General features: G+C 45.2%; 1 protein-coding gene across 1 annotated transcript in view; it reads right to left on the bottom strand.

Annotated features, from left to right (window-relative positions):
• Window positions 1-19,230, bottom strand: part of LOC121635269 (zinc finger protein 91-like) — a 107,457-nt gene that overhangs the window by 65,067 nt on the left and 23,160 nt on the right. Inside the window, exons 2-3 of the mRNA XM_041978403.1 lie at window positions 17,022-18,267; window positions 16,674-16,937 (exon numbers count right to left, since the gene is read on the bottom strand). Of these exons, the coding sequence (XP_041834337.1) occupies window positions 16,674-16,937; window positions 17,022-18,267 (1,510 nt within the window). The remainder of the gene's footprint in view (window positions 1-16,673; window positions 16,938-17,021; window positions 18,268-19,230) is intronic.

Raw genomic sequence — 19,230 nt, 5'->3', positions numbered from 1 at the left:
TAGTTACTAATACGTTTTAAAACCGTTTACTCGGTCATCAATATGGATAAAAAGAAGAATGATGAGAGGATACCGTACAGGGACAAGCTTATCAAGGAGGCCCGGGATCGGTATTTGGCCAAATTGTCAACAATCAATAACATAGATCCTTACGACCTCAAAGCTAAGGAATGGAGCTCTGATGCTACATTACTACCTCCAACCTCATCGCTGGACATAAGCTACCTCATTTATGGTATCAGTGCTTACACGTATGAACAGTTCAGAAAATACAAATCTCTGGAAGCTCACGGACGTTTCAGGAATGTCTGGATGCAGATCTGTTCACACTTCCACCGCAGGACTGAACAACACCGTCTCACTGCAAAGGTAAGCTCACCTGCTGTTCCTGAAGTTATGATGCTGCTTAGGGTTACTTTACTTGTGTTGTCTGATTTCTTTACTTATTTAAACTCTGAGAAAAAATGATTCATGTGCATTACAATGTTGTAAAAGAAACAACTTCATATTTATTTTACATAACTCAGAAAAAGATTTAAATGATCTAATAATCCTACCACATGTTCATACAACATAATTACTGAAGCTAACACGTCAGTCTGGCATCAGCCTGTAAACAGAACCTGTAATAATATAAACGTCCTTTAAATGAAGCTAAATAAAGCAAACGGCTGAACACTGGTGTAAACGGTTGTTGTCTGCCAGTGTGTGTCTACAGGTCTCCCAGCACCTGACTGACTCTCCACTGAAGCTCTGGGTCATCATGGAGGTCTACAGCCTGCAGCAGCTAAAGAAGACGTCTGGATCTGTTCATTGTTGCTCTTGTTACAAATTTGCTCATATTTTGCAGTTTTTAGCACAATTGCACATTATATTTATTCAGTGTTGAAATTGCCATCAAAGATGTAAAATTGTCTCTCTACATTACTTGAAGATGTTACGCCACAACTTCAGTGTATTTATTATATCACGTGTGCATATTCTGTATTTTCTTTTATTGAAATTTCATGTTTTATCTGCTGCTAGTGTTTATTCTGACAGAGAATTTCAGTAAAAACTGATATGAAAAAGTAAAACTGTCAAGCTTCTCGTCTGTTTAACAATCATGTTTCTATTCAGTGTTTATCTCCACAAGATTTTTATATGTAATTAAAATGTAATGTAATTTTCATTTTCAAAACTGACGCTGGTTATTTATGTGCTTAAGAGGCAACAAAGAGTCAAAAATACTTGAAAACGCCTTTGACACACTTTATTATTCATGTTTAGGCCATGTACAAAAAAAAGTGCACATTTTTGTTGCACAAATAGTATAAAAAAAACTTCCAACTGTCTGACTGAACACATAGATCTTCATCATCATGTGTCTCATCCTCTGTGATCAGCTGATCACCATCCTCTCCACCATCAGGTGTTCTCTTCATGGTCTGTACATCTCCAGTGTCTGGATCCTGGTGGACTCCATCTCTGCTGCTTGCAGTGTCTCTTTCCTCAGCTGATGCGTCTTCTTCGTCTTGCAGATGTGCAGCGTTTGTGGGTGGAACTGATGTGTCCTAGAAGCAGGAATGGTGCAGAGTCTTAAGCTGGTTGACCTGCAATCATATATTTGGTGTTATTAAAAAACTAGTTAAAATTGGTGCTTCCATTTTATTTCACAATCTTAACCACTTAATCCAACCAGTTAACCATCCAATCAGATCTCAAAGAGCACTCTTGGTATTTACACGTGTGGCATGTCTAGTGGGGTGGGAGGAATTGAATGAATGCGACAACTCCATCGGAGGTGCATTCAGCCCTCTAACCAAAAAAGGGGTTAAACATGCAACAGAACATGCATTACTTAAATCAAAATTAAAACGGGCAACCAAGGAAAACTCAAACAACGTTACATCCTGGGCAGCACCCACAATAATGATCAGTCCGTGCTTTACCCCTCACTGGGGCACAAGAGCATATTTGTCAGTCTCAGAAGTTAAGCTCCACCTGCCGATGCACCGAACGAGCCAATAGGAAATCACATGGAGACAAAACAGGAAGGTATCCACACACAGATAGCTTGGGTCACGCTAGTCCCCTTACCTAAAAGAGAAACAGACCCTGTTATTACCTACATTAATGTTCTGCTCTGCCTGCAGAGCAAATGCCATCTTACCCGTAGCTACAACCCCGTCTCGTAGGGAGGGAGAAAGAAGAAAAGTCTCCCGACACCTGAATAATTTTCTTCAGCAGAGTGACAGAACACCCAGTCCCTCAAAGTTTCCTCCAGATTTATCTCAGTTCTACATGTCTCACTTACATATTCTGACAACAGAAACAGAAACCGCCATGAAGCTCTTCAAAGATCATCCACCAATTCTGGCTGATCTCTCATGACAAGACTTTGTATTTCAGCTGCAGGGTCACTTTTCTCAGTCTCGGTTCAAACTATAGTTCTAGTCTTTTCTCCTTGTATAAATTCTCAGTTTTGTAATAAAGAAGTCTTTAACTCTACGTAACAATCTGATAATGTAACAGAGGAACGTCTTGCTGCTTGATGAACAGCAAACATGTTGGCAGCAAATCTCAAAAGCTGAGAGGCTGCTGCAGGAAATCCTCCACCACTGTGATCAAAGTGATGCAGGTTGAGCAGCTGTGGTGGTGAGGTGGTGCTGAGATCTGTTGTTTAATATCATCATCAAATGGATAACTGGCTGGATCATTTGAAAGCTGAGTGTACATAAATTAATGTATGTATGCATGAAGCAGAGACATAGAAGAAAAAAAAACATCACTAATAAAATCCTTCTTTCTCTTCCTCATCACAGCATTTTATTTCTAACATTTTAACCATTTTAGGAGTACTGCAGCAGGTCTGGATGAACTGCCCTGGCACCAAACTCGATTGTTAAGCAGTACGCCGCCGAAGTGAAACTACATGGAATGCAGCATTCAACACGGCCTGGACAGCCAGTGGACCGCAACAGTTTGCAGGGGAGATGATATTGACACTGGCACGCAACATGTCAGCAAATAAAGCTTACTCATTAACATTACTTACACAATAAAATCAACAAAAACAACAAAAACTCTCCTACTTGCCTTTATGAAAATGTCGAGCAAACATGCATGAAGGGAGATGGTGGTGACAGTGATGTCCTTCTCTCACCGCTGTGACCCAGGCCATAACCTGCTGTCCAAAGCCTTGTTTACAAGTGGAAAGCTGAAAAAAACGTTGTGGGCTACTTTTTAAAAGTTTTTTGGCGTCTTTTTGCAGTCTTTCACACAACATGAGACTCCCATTTTATCAAAGATTATAACGCAGGCAAAGACGATACACAGCTGCTAACAACAATGCAACCAACATGGCGACCGACTTGCCACCTTCTGCTCCAGACTTTGGAACAGACAATAGACTTGCTACATTTCCCCCGCATTAATAGACTGTCCCAAACAGTGAATCACAGTTGCGTATACAACAGCTGACAGGTACGTAGCCCAAACATATCCAATAGTATGAGCGCATAAGACCAGAACCTAGGTGAAGTACAGCCCAACGTAGCACTGACGTACTGTGAGGGGAGGGTATGTTGATGCCAACCAATCAGATGGAAACCTTAAGGTCCAAACATCTTAAGATGTTAACTTTGTACGTCTTAACACGTAAAAAATGTACGTTTTAACACGAATGTCAAAATAGACGTTTTGGTCCATTCGGCCTTCCATACAAGTCCAAGGCCAGGAGGCGGGCTTATCGCACCAAACATCTGACTCCAGGTTGGCTTGCCTCTGTTGTTAGGCAGAGTTTCTTCTTATCAGTCACTGCTCTTTGATCTGGACCTGTGTGTGACTGGAGACTCACAGAGAGTTTGCACACCAAAAACTGCAGTTATTAAGAGTACCCACCCTTTTTGGAGTCCAGGGACTCCCTCGTTCTGCTTGGGGACTTCAATGCCAACGTGGGCAATGACAGCAAGACCTGGAGGGGTGCGATTGGGAGGAATGGCCCCCCTGATCTAAATCCAAGTGGTGCTTGTCATGGATTGTCCATAACGAACACCTTGTTCAGGTATAAGAGCGTCCACACGTGCACCAAGACACTGTAGGCCGCAGTTCAACTTTGTAGTCGTGTTGTCTGACTTGCAGCTGCATGTCTTGGACACTCGGGTGAAGAGAGGGGCGGAGATGTTAACTGATGACCACCTGGTTGTGAGTTGGCTCAGATGGTGGGAGAGGATGCCAGTCAGGCCTGGCAGACCCAAGTGTGTTGTGAGGGTCTGCTGGAAACATCTGGCGGAGTCCCCTGTCAGAAAGAGTTTCAACTCCCATCTCCGAGAGAGCTTCAACCATGTCCTGGGTGAAGCGTGGGACATTGAGTCCAAGTGGGCTGTGTTCGGTGCTTCTATTGTTGAGGCGGCCAGCCACAGCTGTGGCAGCAAGGTCTTTGGTACCTGTCGTGGCGGTGACTCTCGAACTCGTTGGTGGACACCAGCAGTGAGGGATGTTGTCAAGCCGAAGGAGGAGTCCTATCGGGCCTTTTTGGCCTGTGGGACTCCAGAGGCAGCTGATGAGTATCGACGGGCTAAGTGGAGCACAGCTTCAGCAGTCACTAAGGCAAAAACTCACGCATGGGAGGAGTTTGGAGAGGCCATGGAGAATGACTTCCGGACGGCTTCAAGGAGATTCTGGTACACCATCCGGCGGCTCAGGAGGGGAAAGCAGTGCTTCGTCAACACTGTGTACAGTAGGGATGGGGGGCTGCTGACCTCAACTTGGGACGTTGTGTGGCAGTGGGGGGAATACTTTGAAGACCTTCTCAATCCCACCAACACGTCTTCCGATGTGGAAGCAGAGGCAGAGTCTGGGGACCCTGGTGTTGGCTTTCCCATTTCTGGGGCTGGTTAAAAAGCTCCTCGGTGGCAGGGCTCTGGGGGTGGATGAGGTCCGCAGTTGCGCGTTGCATCCACCAGAGGGTGGGATTCCCAACACCCATTCAGCCCGGAAAGTGGGTTTCCCCTGGACGGGCGTGTGTGAAATTCACAGGACGGGCTCTTTGGACGGGTCAGAACCGGTCCGGAGAGTGTCGTGTCTGTGGGGCAACGCCGTTCTTAGAACCGAGCTTTTAAGTACCGTGTCCTCTGTCCTATACCTCAACATGGGCCGGACATACCGATCCATGGACAGCGGCCTCTGGCGGGGCCGTTTCAGAACCGATCGGGCCGAAACTCGCAGGACACGTGCGGGGGTCCTCTGCGGACACGCCCTGTAAATTTCAGCCCTCTAGAGCAAGGCGTTCGCCAGTAATGGTCCGAAAACCTCTCGGCGGCCATCTTGAAAAGCTCGGCCGTTCCGACACATTCACGGAAGGAAAGGGGCTATTGCGAGCTCATTTCTGGACAGATTGGTCTGAAATCAGTGTGGCCGTGTGACTGGACCTCCTGGACCCTGTGTGTGGAGTTTCAGCTTTCTACGTGACCGTAGGACTACGCTAGGTCCGTGTACACGAAGTGGACCTAAGGCTGCCATTGTAAAGTCTCAGCCGTGGACACCAGTTTCTGTTGGACATACGGTGGACATATGTGAACGGATCGATCTGAAATTAAAGTCACACAAGCACGGGGGGATGCTGAACACATATCTGGAGTTTTATCCATTTTTGTCTGGGAGAAATTTATTTATTTGCTCCAACGTGACGGCCTCCATCTTGCATCAAAGTCATCTCCAAAGTGCATTTAACGATCTTTTTCTACAGGTCTGATCCTCACCAAACTTCACACACCTGTTGAGAATAGTTCAAGGACCCCAAATATTAATTCCCATCCATTTCGGATCATGTTTGGGGAAGTTATGACCTCTTGTACACGGGTGAGACTTTACATTGAAACGTCAGGTCGAGTTCGTGGACAGCGGCTATAACTCGGTCATTTCTGGACAGATCGGTATGAAATCAGTGTGGCCGTGTGAGTGGACCTCCAGGAGTCTGAATCTGGAGTTTCAGCTTTCTACGTGCACGTACGGCCGAGTTATAATCGTGTCCTTGAACTCGTCCTGAGTTTGAATGGCAAGTATCAGACGTGTACACCTGTTTTAAAGTGTCATAACTGGACTGTACTTTGTCCGATTTGTTTCAAACTTGGAGCACTTGTTTGGCCTTCAACAAGGACCTTAAATATTAATTCCCATCCATTTCGGAGCATATTTGGGGAAGTTATGACCTCTTGTACACGGATGAGACTTTACATTGAAACGTCAGGTCGAGTTCGTGGACAGCGGCTATAACTCGGTCATTTCTGGACAGATCGGTATGAAATCAGTGTGGCCGTGTGAGTGGACCTCCAGGAGTCTGAATCTGGAGTTTCAGCTTTCTACGTGACCGCAGGACCACGCTAGGTCCACGAACTCTCAATGGCAAGGTCCCTGCCGTGGACACCGTCTTCTACCGGACCCGGCCGCGGAAATTCCGGACGGATCGAGCTGAAATCGGTGTGACAGACTCGTTGGATGTTGGGGAAGATGTAAGATTTTTTTCAGAATTTTCTGACCGGCGGTTTTTCCGTTATTAGCCCGACTTGGTCGACCGGGGACCAGTGGAAGACGCTGGCCGGGATCGGAGCACTCTGCTGCGGGTAGAAGGCTGAGGAACGTCGGGCCCGCTTCAGAGACCACAGCGCAGGCATTTCTGCACGGATCGAGCTGAGAATCGCAGGGTCTACTCTTGGGACATTGGGGGACATGTGTGATTTTTTTCAGCCCGGTCCCGTCTACCAAATTGGAGAAAAGCACCGGGGGATGTCCGCGACGGACACGGGGCCAGAACCGGCTCATATCTCCACGGATCGAGCTGAAATCAGTGTGACACAAGCACGGGGGGATGCTGAACACATATCTGGAGTTTAATCCATTTTTGTCCAGGAGAAATTTATTTATTTGATCGAACGTGACAGCCTCCATCTTGCATTAAAGTAATCTCCAAAGTGCATTTAACGATCTTTTTCTGCTGGTCTGATCCTCACCAAACTTCACACACTTGTTAGGCATGGTGCAATGAAACCACATTTCAATTTCCATCCATTTTGGTTCATATTTGGGGAAGTTATGGCCTCTTGTACACGAGTACGAATTTATTATGGGGCCGTCAGGTGGGGTTCGTGGACAGAGGCTGTTACTCGGTCATTTCTGGACAGATCGACCTGATAATGATGTCACACACTCAGGGGGCTCATCTGAGACAACCCTGCGAGTTTCAGCCCTCTAGGACAAAGTATGACCAAGTTAGAGCCTGCGTCCACGAACCCCACCTGACCATACAATGCAAAGTATTAGACGTGGACAGAGGCTGTAACTTGGTCATTTTTCAAGATATCGATCTGGGAATGATATCACAGACTCAGGGACCTAGTCTGAGTCAGCCTATCACGTTTCAGCCCTCTAGGACAAAGTATGACCAAGTTACAGCCTGCGTCCACGAACCCCACCTGACCATACAATGCAAAGTATTAGACGTGGACAGAAGCTGTAACTTGGTAATTTCTGGACAGATCGACCTGATATTTATATCACACACTCAGGGGTCTCAACTGAGTCAGCCTATCAAGTTTCAGGCCTCTAGGACAAAGTATGACCAAATTACAGCCTGCGTCCACGAACCCCACCTGACCATACAATGCAAAGTATTAGACGCAGATTTTCAAACTGGCCTAGCTTGGTAATTTTTTAAGCTAGACAGCTGAAACTGGAGTATGTTGTTCCCAGAGGGGTCAAGAAGAGGTGGTGTGAAGATGGGGACATTTGAAGACATTTGGACAATGTTTAGGTTTTAAAACTTGTAACACTTTGAGGTCGTTTTTACGCGACCTTTTCACCTTGTCTCATTCACTTCAAACGTCACACCCAGGTAGTACCTGCCACAGGGACACTGTGGTTTAAGTTTCACCCCCCTAGACCCCAGGACGGGGCAGTAATGGACGTGGAAAGTGGGCCCATGGCGGCCATGTTGTTTACAAATGTGTAGAAGGCTGGCGTTTTGCACTGGGACCACGTAGCTTCACCCTCCCAACGCACACTTGTAGCCCATGTCCTTAGTGATCAGTGACCCGAGTTTGGGGTCTCTAGCCCCCTCCCGGGCTCAGATATTTAGATGTGTGTTTCCCCCATACTGTAACATGGAGACCTATGGAGGCCTGTTTTCTGCAGTGAGAAACGGGCTGGCGTTCGGCACAGGAACGATTTGGCGTCACCCTCCCAACGCACCCTCGTAGGGCATGGTCCCAGGTCTTACTGACCCAAGTTTGGGGTCTCCAGACCCTTCCCGGGCCAAGATATTTAGATGTGTGTTTCCCCCATACTGTAAAATGGAGGCCTATGGAGGCCTGTTTTCTGCAGTGAGAAACGGGCTGGCGTTCGGCACAGGAACGATTTGGCGTCACCCTCCCGACGCACCCTCGTAGGGCATGACCTCAGTTTGCACCGACCCGAGTTTGGGGTCTCTAGCCCCTTCCTGGGCCGCGTACGGCCCCAAAAGGGAGCTCGACCTCTCTGACCCACAGTTTAACATGGAGGCCGGGTCTGGGAGTATAAAACGGGGTGGCTTTTCGCACAGGAATAACCTATCGCCACCGTTCCACTTGGCCCTGGTAGAGCTCGACCTCAGTTAGGACTGATGCGATTTTGGTGTCTGTAGCCCGTTCGGGGGCCGCGTGGTACCCCGACACAGAAGCGACCGTAGTCGTCTATGGGGTTTTAATGGAGCGGTTTCGGGGGTCCTGCGCAGCCCCCGAGGGTCCGAGAGCCCCCAGATTCGGTGTGGGCGTGCAGGGCGCACCCCTCTCCCACCCCAAAAAGATTCGGGCCTGCAGGGCCCCCGGAAAAAATTTCTCCCCCTTTTTCCTCCCAAAAATCCTCAGTCTTGCTCTTGTTCTAAGGGTCTGAGAGGCTATCTTGGAAAAGTTTTTGACATGGGGGGAAAAAAATTTCGGGGCGTCGCGCTGCGATGCGGGCTCAATATGTTGTTCGGGGGTCCGCCCCGGACACGCTCCAGCCATCCCCGGGCCCCTGCATTGCACGGTGTGCCTGCGGGAGGCCGTCCACGTGTCTATAATAATGAATGGGTGTTGTCGGTAGGGTACAGTCAATGGGAAATGCATTGGACGTGGACGCTCATTTTTTTGGACAAATTTTGTCCAATTTTCACCAAATTTGGACCGCTGGCCCTTTCTCCAAGTCCCCTGTCAGAATCCCAGAGCTGGGGGCCCCAAACCCTCCCCGAGGCTACTTCCTTTTCTGAGCGTGCTAGCGTCGCCGCGGCAACGGCGGCCCACTCGGCACGTCCCCCTGATGACCCCTGTCCAGTCTGACCCCAATGGGACCCAGAACCAAAAAGTTATGGCCTTAATTTGTATGTAGGTCAGAGGTCAAATCAATTAAGCATTGGAAAATGCTGTGAATCTTGCTTTGGGGGGATTTTTGAAGATATTTGACCCCTCATATTTCGGACCCCGAGGGTCCAATCCATCCCAGATCGCCAGGGGACGTTGTGTGGGACTCGGGACACCAGACGGACCGCGATTTGCACCTTTGTGGACACACTTTAATATCTCGGTCCCGGGTGGTCCGGGGGACCCGGTGTTTGGTAGGCAGCATCGGGGGGGGTGCCCTAAACACGAATCAAACGTCAAACTGGACCCCGGACCGCTTTTGGGCAAAAGTTGCTCGGATCGAGCTGCCGTCGCTAGGGGGCGCTCTCGGGGGTCCGCAGGAAGCACCCTGCGAAGGGCAGCCTGATGGGAGCTTTTTTGGACTAAATTCCAGTTGGTGTACAGAAATTCCAGTTCGTGGACAGCCGGATCCCCGCCGCACCCATTGGGACCCATCCCGGTGGTCCGGGCGTAAAATTCCAGTTCGTGTACAGAAATTCCAGTTCGTGGACAGGGGACCCCCCCACACCCCCACCCACACCTATTGGGACCCTTCCCGGTGGTCCGGGCCTAAAGTTCCAGTTCGTGTACAGAAATTCCAGTTCGTGGACACCGGGACCCCTGCCGCACCTGTCTGGGACCCCTCCCATCGAAAGCCGGTGGTCCGGGGGTAAAGTTCCAGTTCGTGTACAAAAATTCCAGTTCGTAGACATCCGGGACCCCCGCCGCACCTGTCTGGGACCCTTCCCATCGAAAGCCGGTGGTCCGGGGGTAAAGTTCCAGTTCGTGGACACTGGGACCCCTCCCGCACCTATCTGGGACCCCCCCATCTAAATGACAGTTGGTGTACAAAAATTCCACTTTGGGTACAATCGCTTATCAAGAGTCATTGACCGTGGACACATATCCAGGTTCGTGTACGAAATTCATTGCACGTGGACGCAGTTCCAGTTCGTGTCCCAGATGGAGCGTGAGCGCCCTCTACTGGCTCCGTCCACGTCTATTACCTGTCCGAAGACACGTCACGAAAAGTCGAGTTGGTGGACATGACGAAGGATTCGTCTTCGTTTGGTGGACGAAAGCGTACACGGCCTGGAAAAGCCCATTCATTTTGTAAGGGAAAGTGCCTCAATTCCCTTACCTATGGTCATGAGATGTGGGTAGAACAAGATCGACTGAAATGAGTTTTCTCCGCAGGGTGGCCGGGCTCTCCTTTAGAGATAGGGTGAGAAGCTTGGTGATCCGGGAGGGGCTGAGTGGAGTCGCTGCTTCTCCACATCGAGAGGAGCCAGATGAGGTGGCTCGGGCATCTGGTCAGGATGTCTCCTGGACGCCTCCCTGGTGAGGTGTTCCAGGCACGTCCCACCAGAAAGAGGCCCCGAGGAAGACCCAGGATACACTGGATGGACTACATCTCTCGGCTAGCCTGGGAACGCCTCAGGATCTTTCTGGATGAGCTGGTGAATGTGGCCGGGGAGAGGGAAGTCTGGGTTTCCCTGCTTAGACAGCTGCCCCCGGGACCCGATTCTGCATAAGCGGCAAAAAATGGCTGGAAAATGAATGAATGGGATGCTGCTCCTAGAGCAGTAAATCTCAAACTTTTTTTAGCTTAGAACCCCATTTTGATGACCACAAACATTCAAAACACAATTTTACTTATTTTTATACCACATTTAGTCTATTTCATGTATGAAAATGTAGGCTAAAGTTGTGTAGTACCTGTCCCATGTAACTCGTAGTTAAACAAATGTTATGATACTATGGGCAGGGCCCTGGGTTTTTTTCTCAGACTGACAGGTGCTTCTGTATGTTTAAAGTTTTTTGTGATACCTGCATGTTACCTGTTACAACTCAAAATTAGTCGGTGCCCCCGCTTGTTAATATATAACTTATAAATATGAAAAATTTAAACCAAACAAATTAGGACTAAAGACACGTTATTCGAATAGAAACAAATTTTAGTAATATAAACATACATAATACATACAAATAAAACATATAAGATTAAGGGCTTTTCAAAACACGTTGTGTTTATACCTTCTTATTTAAAGATAAAAATAGTATTAAATAAAATAGCACCATAAAATAATGAAATGAAATGAAATGAAAAATACTTTATTAATCCCAAAGGGAAATTCAATATTGTAGTAGTAGTAATTTTTACTTTTTTTTTTTTTTTTTTTTTTAAACAATCACATTAATTAATTAAGGGCTTTGTTCTTCAGCCTGATAGCTGCTGGAAGGAAGGATCTTCTGTATCTCTCTGTCTTGCATCGGACTTGAACAAGCCTCCCACTGAACACACTCTGTTGTTTCGTCACGGCGTTGTGTAGAGGGTGTGAAGGATCTTCCATTATCTTCGTCAGCTTGTACAGAATTCTTTTTTTGATGATCAACTCCAGCGGCTCCAGAGTTACTCCAAGCACAGAACCAGCTTTCTTGATCAGTTTGTTAATTCTTTTCAAGTCTCTGGTTCTGATGCCGCTGCCCCAACAGATTGCTGCAAAGCTGATTGCACTTTCAACAACAGACCTGTAGAACATTTGCAACATTTTGGTGCAGACGTTAAAAGATCTCAGCTTCCTTAAGAAGTAGAGTCTGCTCTGACCTTTCTTGTAAATGTACTCAGTGTTGCTTTTCCACTCAAGTCTGTTGTCCAGCTGAACTCCAAGGTACTTGTATTCCTCCACCACCTCCACCTCCTCTCCCATGATGGAAACACATCTATGTGTGTTCTTGTTCCTCCTGAAGTCAACAATCATCTCCTTTGTTTTCTTGGTATTCAAGATGAGATGATTGTCACCGCACCATTTCACAAACTGACCGACCAGTTCTCTGTAATACCAGCCTTTTACGTTTTTCCAAATCAGCCCTCAAATTAACTCAAAAAGTTGCAGGCCTGGAGCGAAGCTTGGGAACGTTGTGGTCTAAAACTGGATGACCCGTTTACTTGCAAGCAAGCAAAAGAGAAATATAGCATGTGCAAACTGTTTTGGTTACTCACAACCTCTTATATCAGTCAGCGGAAACCTCAGGAGTTGAAATGGCATGATGAGGGATGAAAAGGGGGTTTGATTAGTTGATGTTGCAGACAGACGTTGGTAGCTGCAGACCTCCACGTGGCATACGCTGTCGGCCAGAACTCTGATTATCTATGCTCAACACCAACTAATCAATAACTGATCAATAACTGATTTTAACATTGAACATATGTTATATCCTCCTGACTACTAGAAAAAAAATTGTTTAATCAATATTTTTTTTAATTTCCCTGACTGTTTGAAGGGTAATGAGAAAACTTTGACAATGAAACTCGTTCTTCTTAACTGAAAAATACAGAATAAAATTCAGTAAATAGCAACAAATGTCCACTACAGAAGACAATTCTCAAACTTATGTTGTGGTAAAATGTTGTTATATTCATTTAGAAAATGGTTTAATGTGTTCTCAAGAGATATTATAAAGAAATATTACAATAATACTTCAGGACTACATTTGCACAAAAAGAAGTTATGCACTTACTTTTCCTCTTCTTATGAAATGTGATTGTGGTAATGAAGGCAATTCTTCTTGAGGAAAAACAGGATGTTCCCAAGGCCCCACCCCTATAAATGTGGTACCATTCAAAGGCCCTGGATGTCCTTTTTAGAGAACAAAATGAGTGGGTTTAATAGCATGCAGGGGGATGGAGATATTCAGCTTTACAAATGTCCTCCACAGAGGACAAATTTGAACTACTGGTAGTCAGGAGGATATGAACTGAACATAAACTTTATAAACTAACAATGACTTAGGCCCAATCCCATTTCACCCCTTGCCCCTTACCCCTTACAACGGAGCTAGAAGGTGTAGGGCTGAAAAGTCAACCCCTACGAATTGGGACACCCCTTCAACAGTCACATATGTCATCAGTAGTCACTAAAGAACATTTTACACAGGAACTGGAAGAAACTAAATAAAATCAAAACAATAAATATATTAAAAAATATTAAACATGGGGCTAAAACAGGAAAAACCAGCAAAACTGCTGGCTGTATTTAAAAAAAACTAGGAAAAACTATATTGTGCATCGTTGCCGTCTGTGAAGCTGAAATATCTCCCTCATCACTGCGTGTCAGTCTGATCTATGAGCAGTGAGCGAACCGCTGCTGCAACGCGACGCTGCGTCTTTTTGACATATACGCCGGGACACCGGCCCAGAAGTAATGCGGCCCACTGGGAATCCTCTAGAACTTCTTAGTTAGCCGGCATTGCTCTTAAAGTGTATTCCAGTGTGAGAAATAAGAGGTTTAGCGTGAGAGCGTAAGAAGCCACTCTAATGCATGAGTCTAACGGCTGATGCGTGACAGTAGCCCTGTAAACAAACGCAGCGTACCGGCTCGCACAGGTTAGTGGTTCACCACGATCTCGTGCTGCAACATGCTGCTGTCAAACATGACATGAGAGAGATCACTCTGCAAGAGCGTTCAGTCGAGATACTCCATAGTGAAACCTGTTGTCATACACAGTCTATGGTGAAGTAAGATGGGGGAGACTAATAAAATCGCGGCGGCAAACTTGTTGCGCTCATTTTTTCATTACAGTGCAATTAATTGACTTATTGCTTATCGACAGGCATATGTGGGACGTAATGTACGAATTTTGCATGCAATTAAAATTAATCGTGTGCTGGTATACTCTCTTTTACTCTGAGGCTTTTTTTTTTTGTGCGAGTGTGTTGCCCTGCACCTCAAGAAAGCGTGATGTGCGTAGAAACACTTGCTTTCTCATATAGAACAGGAAATTTTTCATACCCCTCCGTTTCAAATCTTCGTTTGAAGGGGTATATAGCCCTACCCCTTACCCCTACCCCTCTGTCCTAAAAGGAATTGGGACACCCCTACCCCTTCACGTGAACGCGCAAAACGGAGGGGAAGGGCTATGGGGTAGGGCCAAGGGGTGAAATGGGATTCACCCTTAAACACTTTTTAGACATTTTTTTAAACTATTTATTGTTTTAATATTTTAAGCTTTTCCCCCAAAATACAAGGCAACTGTATCTGGGCTACACTTGTTTTGAATTAAGTGTGGAGTATTATTTTATTTTATCTAGATTATTTGTTTTAGTACATTTTAGTTTTTAGTTTGCATCCATGTGTAGCTGCCCAGGTGTTTTGTGTTCACTATAGTTTGCTAGCAACTCCTAGATTAGCTCACTTCTGTCTGCTTTAGTTCAACTTGCAATCCAACTAAAAACATAGCTGCCCGGCCAGCATTACGTACCTAAGTCAGCATAAATTCAACTTCACACACAATATCAACAAGTGGCTACTACTGCTACAATCTACGAAGCTAGTAAGTTAGCCAGCGGTTTGCGGTCGGTTTAAGGTTATTGTTGGAACATTACAGCCGGTGGTTTAATGTTACGTTATACAACACCAAACGTTTTGTTAACTTATCACGTTGTCTTTGTGGTGAATTGTGATGTGTCTCATCAGGTTTGTTGTCATAAGGTTTTTAAACTCCACTTCAGTGAAGCGAAAATGGGTTCACATATCACGTCTTCTCTTTCTCTTGGGCCCCGTGCAAAGCATGGCCATTGATGTTTCACTTTTAAATTTTTGCCGTGAATCCACATCCTGTCTGTCCCTTGTGTTTGTGCGCCTGCACGCTGCAGGTTTGAAAGAGTGTGTGTGTGTGTGTGAGTGGCGGAAAAGCCGCACCGGCTACAGGGGACTAGCTAGCTACTGGGTTAGCTACCACTGTGTGAAGCCAAGCTAAATCCAGACCTCCAGGGGTTAATGATTTTGATTTCCATTGATCATTCTTTTTTTTACTGTTCTCAACACATTCTACTGTTTAATAAATAACGATTTTTGACTGGAATATTTCATTCAAGATCTAAGATGTGTTGTTCAAGTATTCTTAGTTTTCAGTAGTGTATAGACCTACACGTATATGACTGAGTCCCACTGTATGTCTGACAATAAGGTTCCCCATAATTACCTTTGTAATCTGAGCCCTGTATTTAATTGTACTGAGTGATCCGTTATTAACAGTGGACTAGTATTTTGGTCAATGTTTATACTGCGGCTGCTATCATTACTTCCATGATCAGACTGTTTCAGCCTGTCGGTGTGATTTCAAGATGATTTACGTTTATGTGGTCAATATAACAGTTTTAGTCAACAAGTTTTGACTACCATGCCAGCTCATTGTCACATGGGCGTCAGAAAAACACATCTTAACTCCATTTACCAATATTTCCTTTTACTGCCAGAATACTGAGTAGAACTTTGGTCAACCATGCCCAAAATCACTGTTCGATCCACTGGGCCACCATTACCTGGTGAATCTGGTATAGGGGGGATACACTCGATCAGGACCATTTTCTGTCTTTCTATGAATTGGTGGCAAACTTGCCAGTTTTTGGTGGCGTTTTAATTCTTCATGCAGATCAATCAGCAGGATTTGATCTGCTGATGAGGAGAAGGTTTCTTTTATTCTGCCTCTAGCGTCCCTCGTTTAAACAACTTTTCCCTTCATCCACTCATTTGGACTTGTTAGACATCCCAGGTGTGTGCACAGAGTTTATGCAGGTCTGTCTTGAGTCAGTCTGGATGAAATCAGGCTGAGCTGTGTTCCTACAACGACATGATGCTTCAGTAGAAGATGGTGCTGGTTTGACTTTTTCAGGCATCTCTCGAGCGACTTTCCTGAAATACCCCCATGAACAGGAAACAGAAACCTGACAGAGACATACTGTAAACAACTCATTTATTTGTACAACTTGGCTTCCACCATCAGCGTGTGAATGAATAATGGATTCACAATGTAAAGCACTTTGGGTGCCTTGATAAAGCACTAAATAAATCTAAACCATTAGTATTATTATTACTCGTTATGACTAACAAAGTACATAGTTATATACAGTATTATTTAATTCAAACTCAAATATGTTGCGACAATCACCTCACAGTTGCTACAGAACAGCTGCAGAACAGTTTCTCGTCAGAGGGAGGTCGTCTTTCTATGACTAAAATTCATAACTTTACTAAACATTTACAAGAAGTGGCTGCAAATCCCCCTATCGTTTGCCAAAACTTTACAAATATGCACAATATCATTTTGTTTTACCTCACAGGTCTTCTTAGTGATACCTTTGTTAATAAAGTTTTAATCCAGCAGTACACATTAGTTTTTCCACAACATTTGGTATAATTTTTTAATAGTCTGAATGAATACAAGCTGCACCATCCTCCTGGCACATTTAAGGTTTCTCTCCAGTGTGAATACGTTGGTGACTTTTTAAATGACCTGATTGACTGAAAGCTGCTCCACACTGATCACACCTGTAAGGTTTCTCTCCAGTGTGAATACGTTGGTGACTTTTTAAAGCACCAGATACAGTGAAAGCTGCTCCACACTGATCACACCTGTAAGGTTTCTCTCCAGTGTGAATACGTTGGTGACTTTTTAAATCACCTGACTGACTGAAAGCTGCTCCACACTGATCACATCTGTAAGGTTTCTCTCCAGTGTGAATACGTTGGTGACTTTTTAAATGACCTGATTGACTGAAAGCTGCTCCACACTGATCACACCTGTAAGGTTTCTCTCCAGTGTGAATACGTTGGTGATTTTTTAAAGCACCAGATATAGTGAAAGCTGCTCCACACTGATCACACCTGTAAGGTTTCTCTCCAGTGTGAATACGTTGGTGATTTTTTAAAGCACCAGATATAGTGAAAGCTGCTCCACACTGATCACACCTGTAAGGTTTCTCTCCAGTGTGTATACGTTGGTGATTTTTTAAAGCACCAGATATAGTGAAAGCTGCTCCACACTGATCACACCTGTAAGGTTTCTCTCCAGTGTGAATACGTTGGTGACTTTTTAAATGACCTGATCGACTGAAAGCTGCTCCACACTGATCACACCTGTAAGGTTTCTCTCCAGTGTGTATACGTTGGTGACTTTTTAAATCACCTGACTGACTGAGAGCTGCTCCACACTGATCACACCTGTAAGGTTTCTCTCCAGTGTGAATACGTTGGTGCCTTTTTAAAGCACCAGATATAGTGAAAGCTGCTCCACACTGATCACACCTGTAAGGTTTCTCTCCAGTGTGAATACGTTGGTGACTTTTTAAATCACCTGACTGACTGAAAGCTGCTCCACACTGATCACACCTGTAAGGTTTCTCTCCAGTGTGAATACGTTGGTGACTTTTTAAAGCACCAGATATAGTGAAAGCTGCTCCACACTGATCACACCTGTAAGGTTTCTCTCCAGTGTGAATACGTTGGTGCCTTTTTAAAGCACCAGATATAGTGAAAGCTGCTCCACACTGATCACACCTGTAAGGTTTCTCTCCTGTGTGAATACGTTGGTGACTTTTTAAATCACCTGACTGACTGAAAGCTGCTCCACACTGATCACATCTGTAAGGTTTCTCTCCAGTGTGAATACGTTGGTGACTTTTTAAATCACCTGACTGACTGAAAGCTGCTCCACACTGATCACACCTGTAAGGTTTCTCTCCAGTGTGAATACGTTGGTGACTTTTTAAAGCACCAGATACAGTGAAAGCTGTTCCACACTGATCACACCTGTAAGGTTTCTCTCCAGTGTGAATACGTTGGTGACTTTTTAAATGACCTGACTGACTGAAAGCTGCTCCACACTGATCACACCTGTAAGGTTTCTCTCCAGTGTGAATACGTTGGTGACTTTTTAAATGACCTGACTGACTGAAAGCTGCTCCACACTGATCACAGGTGTACGGTTTCTCTCCAACGTGAATCTTCTGACATCTCTTTGGTCGTGATGCACCAGTGAAAACTTTCTTACAGCCTCGACCACCTCGATGTTTAGGTTTTCTTTGGCCTCCATGTTTCTGTAACAAGCAGGAAGAAAACATTTACAAGTCACCCAAACTAAGTATTATGGACAAGTATTATTCAACCTCAAACATCTGGTAGGTACCACAAACTGATTCTTATTTACAGCTGGATGACTGCAGACACAGCAGCAGGAGGTCATGTAATTCCTTGATCTGTTAGTGTTTGTAGTCTGTGCTAACAACCCAGAAGCTGCTTGACTCTAAGAGAGGTGTCAGTCTAAAACTGAAGATGTTGTCTAGACCAGTCAGGTCACTGTACTGTAAAATGATTTGAATGAATGAAGTCACAAGAATCTTAAAAACACTGATAAGTAGAGAAATGTGGAGAATTTATTTTTTAGATTTCAGATCAAACTTCCTTGTTTTCAAACTCAAATACTGTACTGTTCTCTCTCCAAACTCTGTCCTCAGACTCAGAAAGTCTCTAAAAACAGATTTAATGTGAAGCAGTCTCAAATATGATGCTGACCATACAGATGCTTGGACGTGTGTGTGTCTGTAGTTGAAAGAATGTCCAGATTATAATCCTACCAAAAAAATCTAGTTAAAGACATAATAGAGTTTGATGATTTTCACAGTTGTTATGCTTTAATTAATTTCACCACTTTCTAGTGTGTAAAAATAACATGAACACTTCTTATATGTATTTTTTTATCCATTTATTTCTTCTGGTGCCAAAATCATAAAATGATCCATCCATCCATTTCCTTCCGCTTATCCGGAGTCGGGTCGCGGGGGCACCTGCCTAAGCAGGGAAACCCAGACTTCCCTCTCCCCGGCCACATTCAGCCAAGAGATGTAGTCCGTCCAGCGTGTCCTGGGTCTTCCCCGGGGCCTCTTTCCGGTGGGATGTGCCCGGAACACCTGACCAGGGAGGCATCCTGACCAGATGCCCGAGCCACCTCATCTGGCTCCTCTCAATGTGGAGGAGCAGTGACTCTACTCTGAGCTCCTCCC

The sequence above is a fragment of the Melanotaenia boesemani genome, chromosome 24, assembly GCF_017639745.1.
Source record: "Melanotaenia boesemani isolate fMelBoe1 chromosome 24, fMelBoe1.pri, whole genome shotgun sequence".
NCBI classification, from domain to species: domain Eukaryota; kingdom Metazoa; phylum Chordata; class Actinopteri; order Atheriniformes; family Melanotaeniidae; genus Melanotaenia; species Melanotaenia boesemani.
Note: the sequence above shows the minus strand (reverse complement) of the source record. Positions and strands in the feature narration are given on the sequence as shown.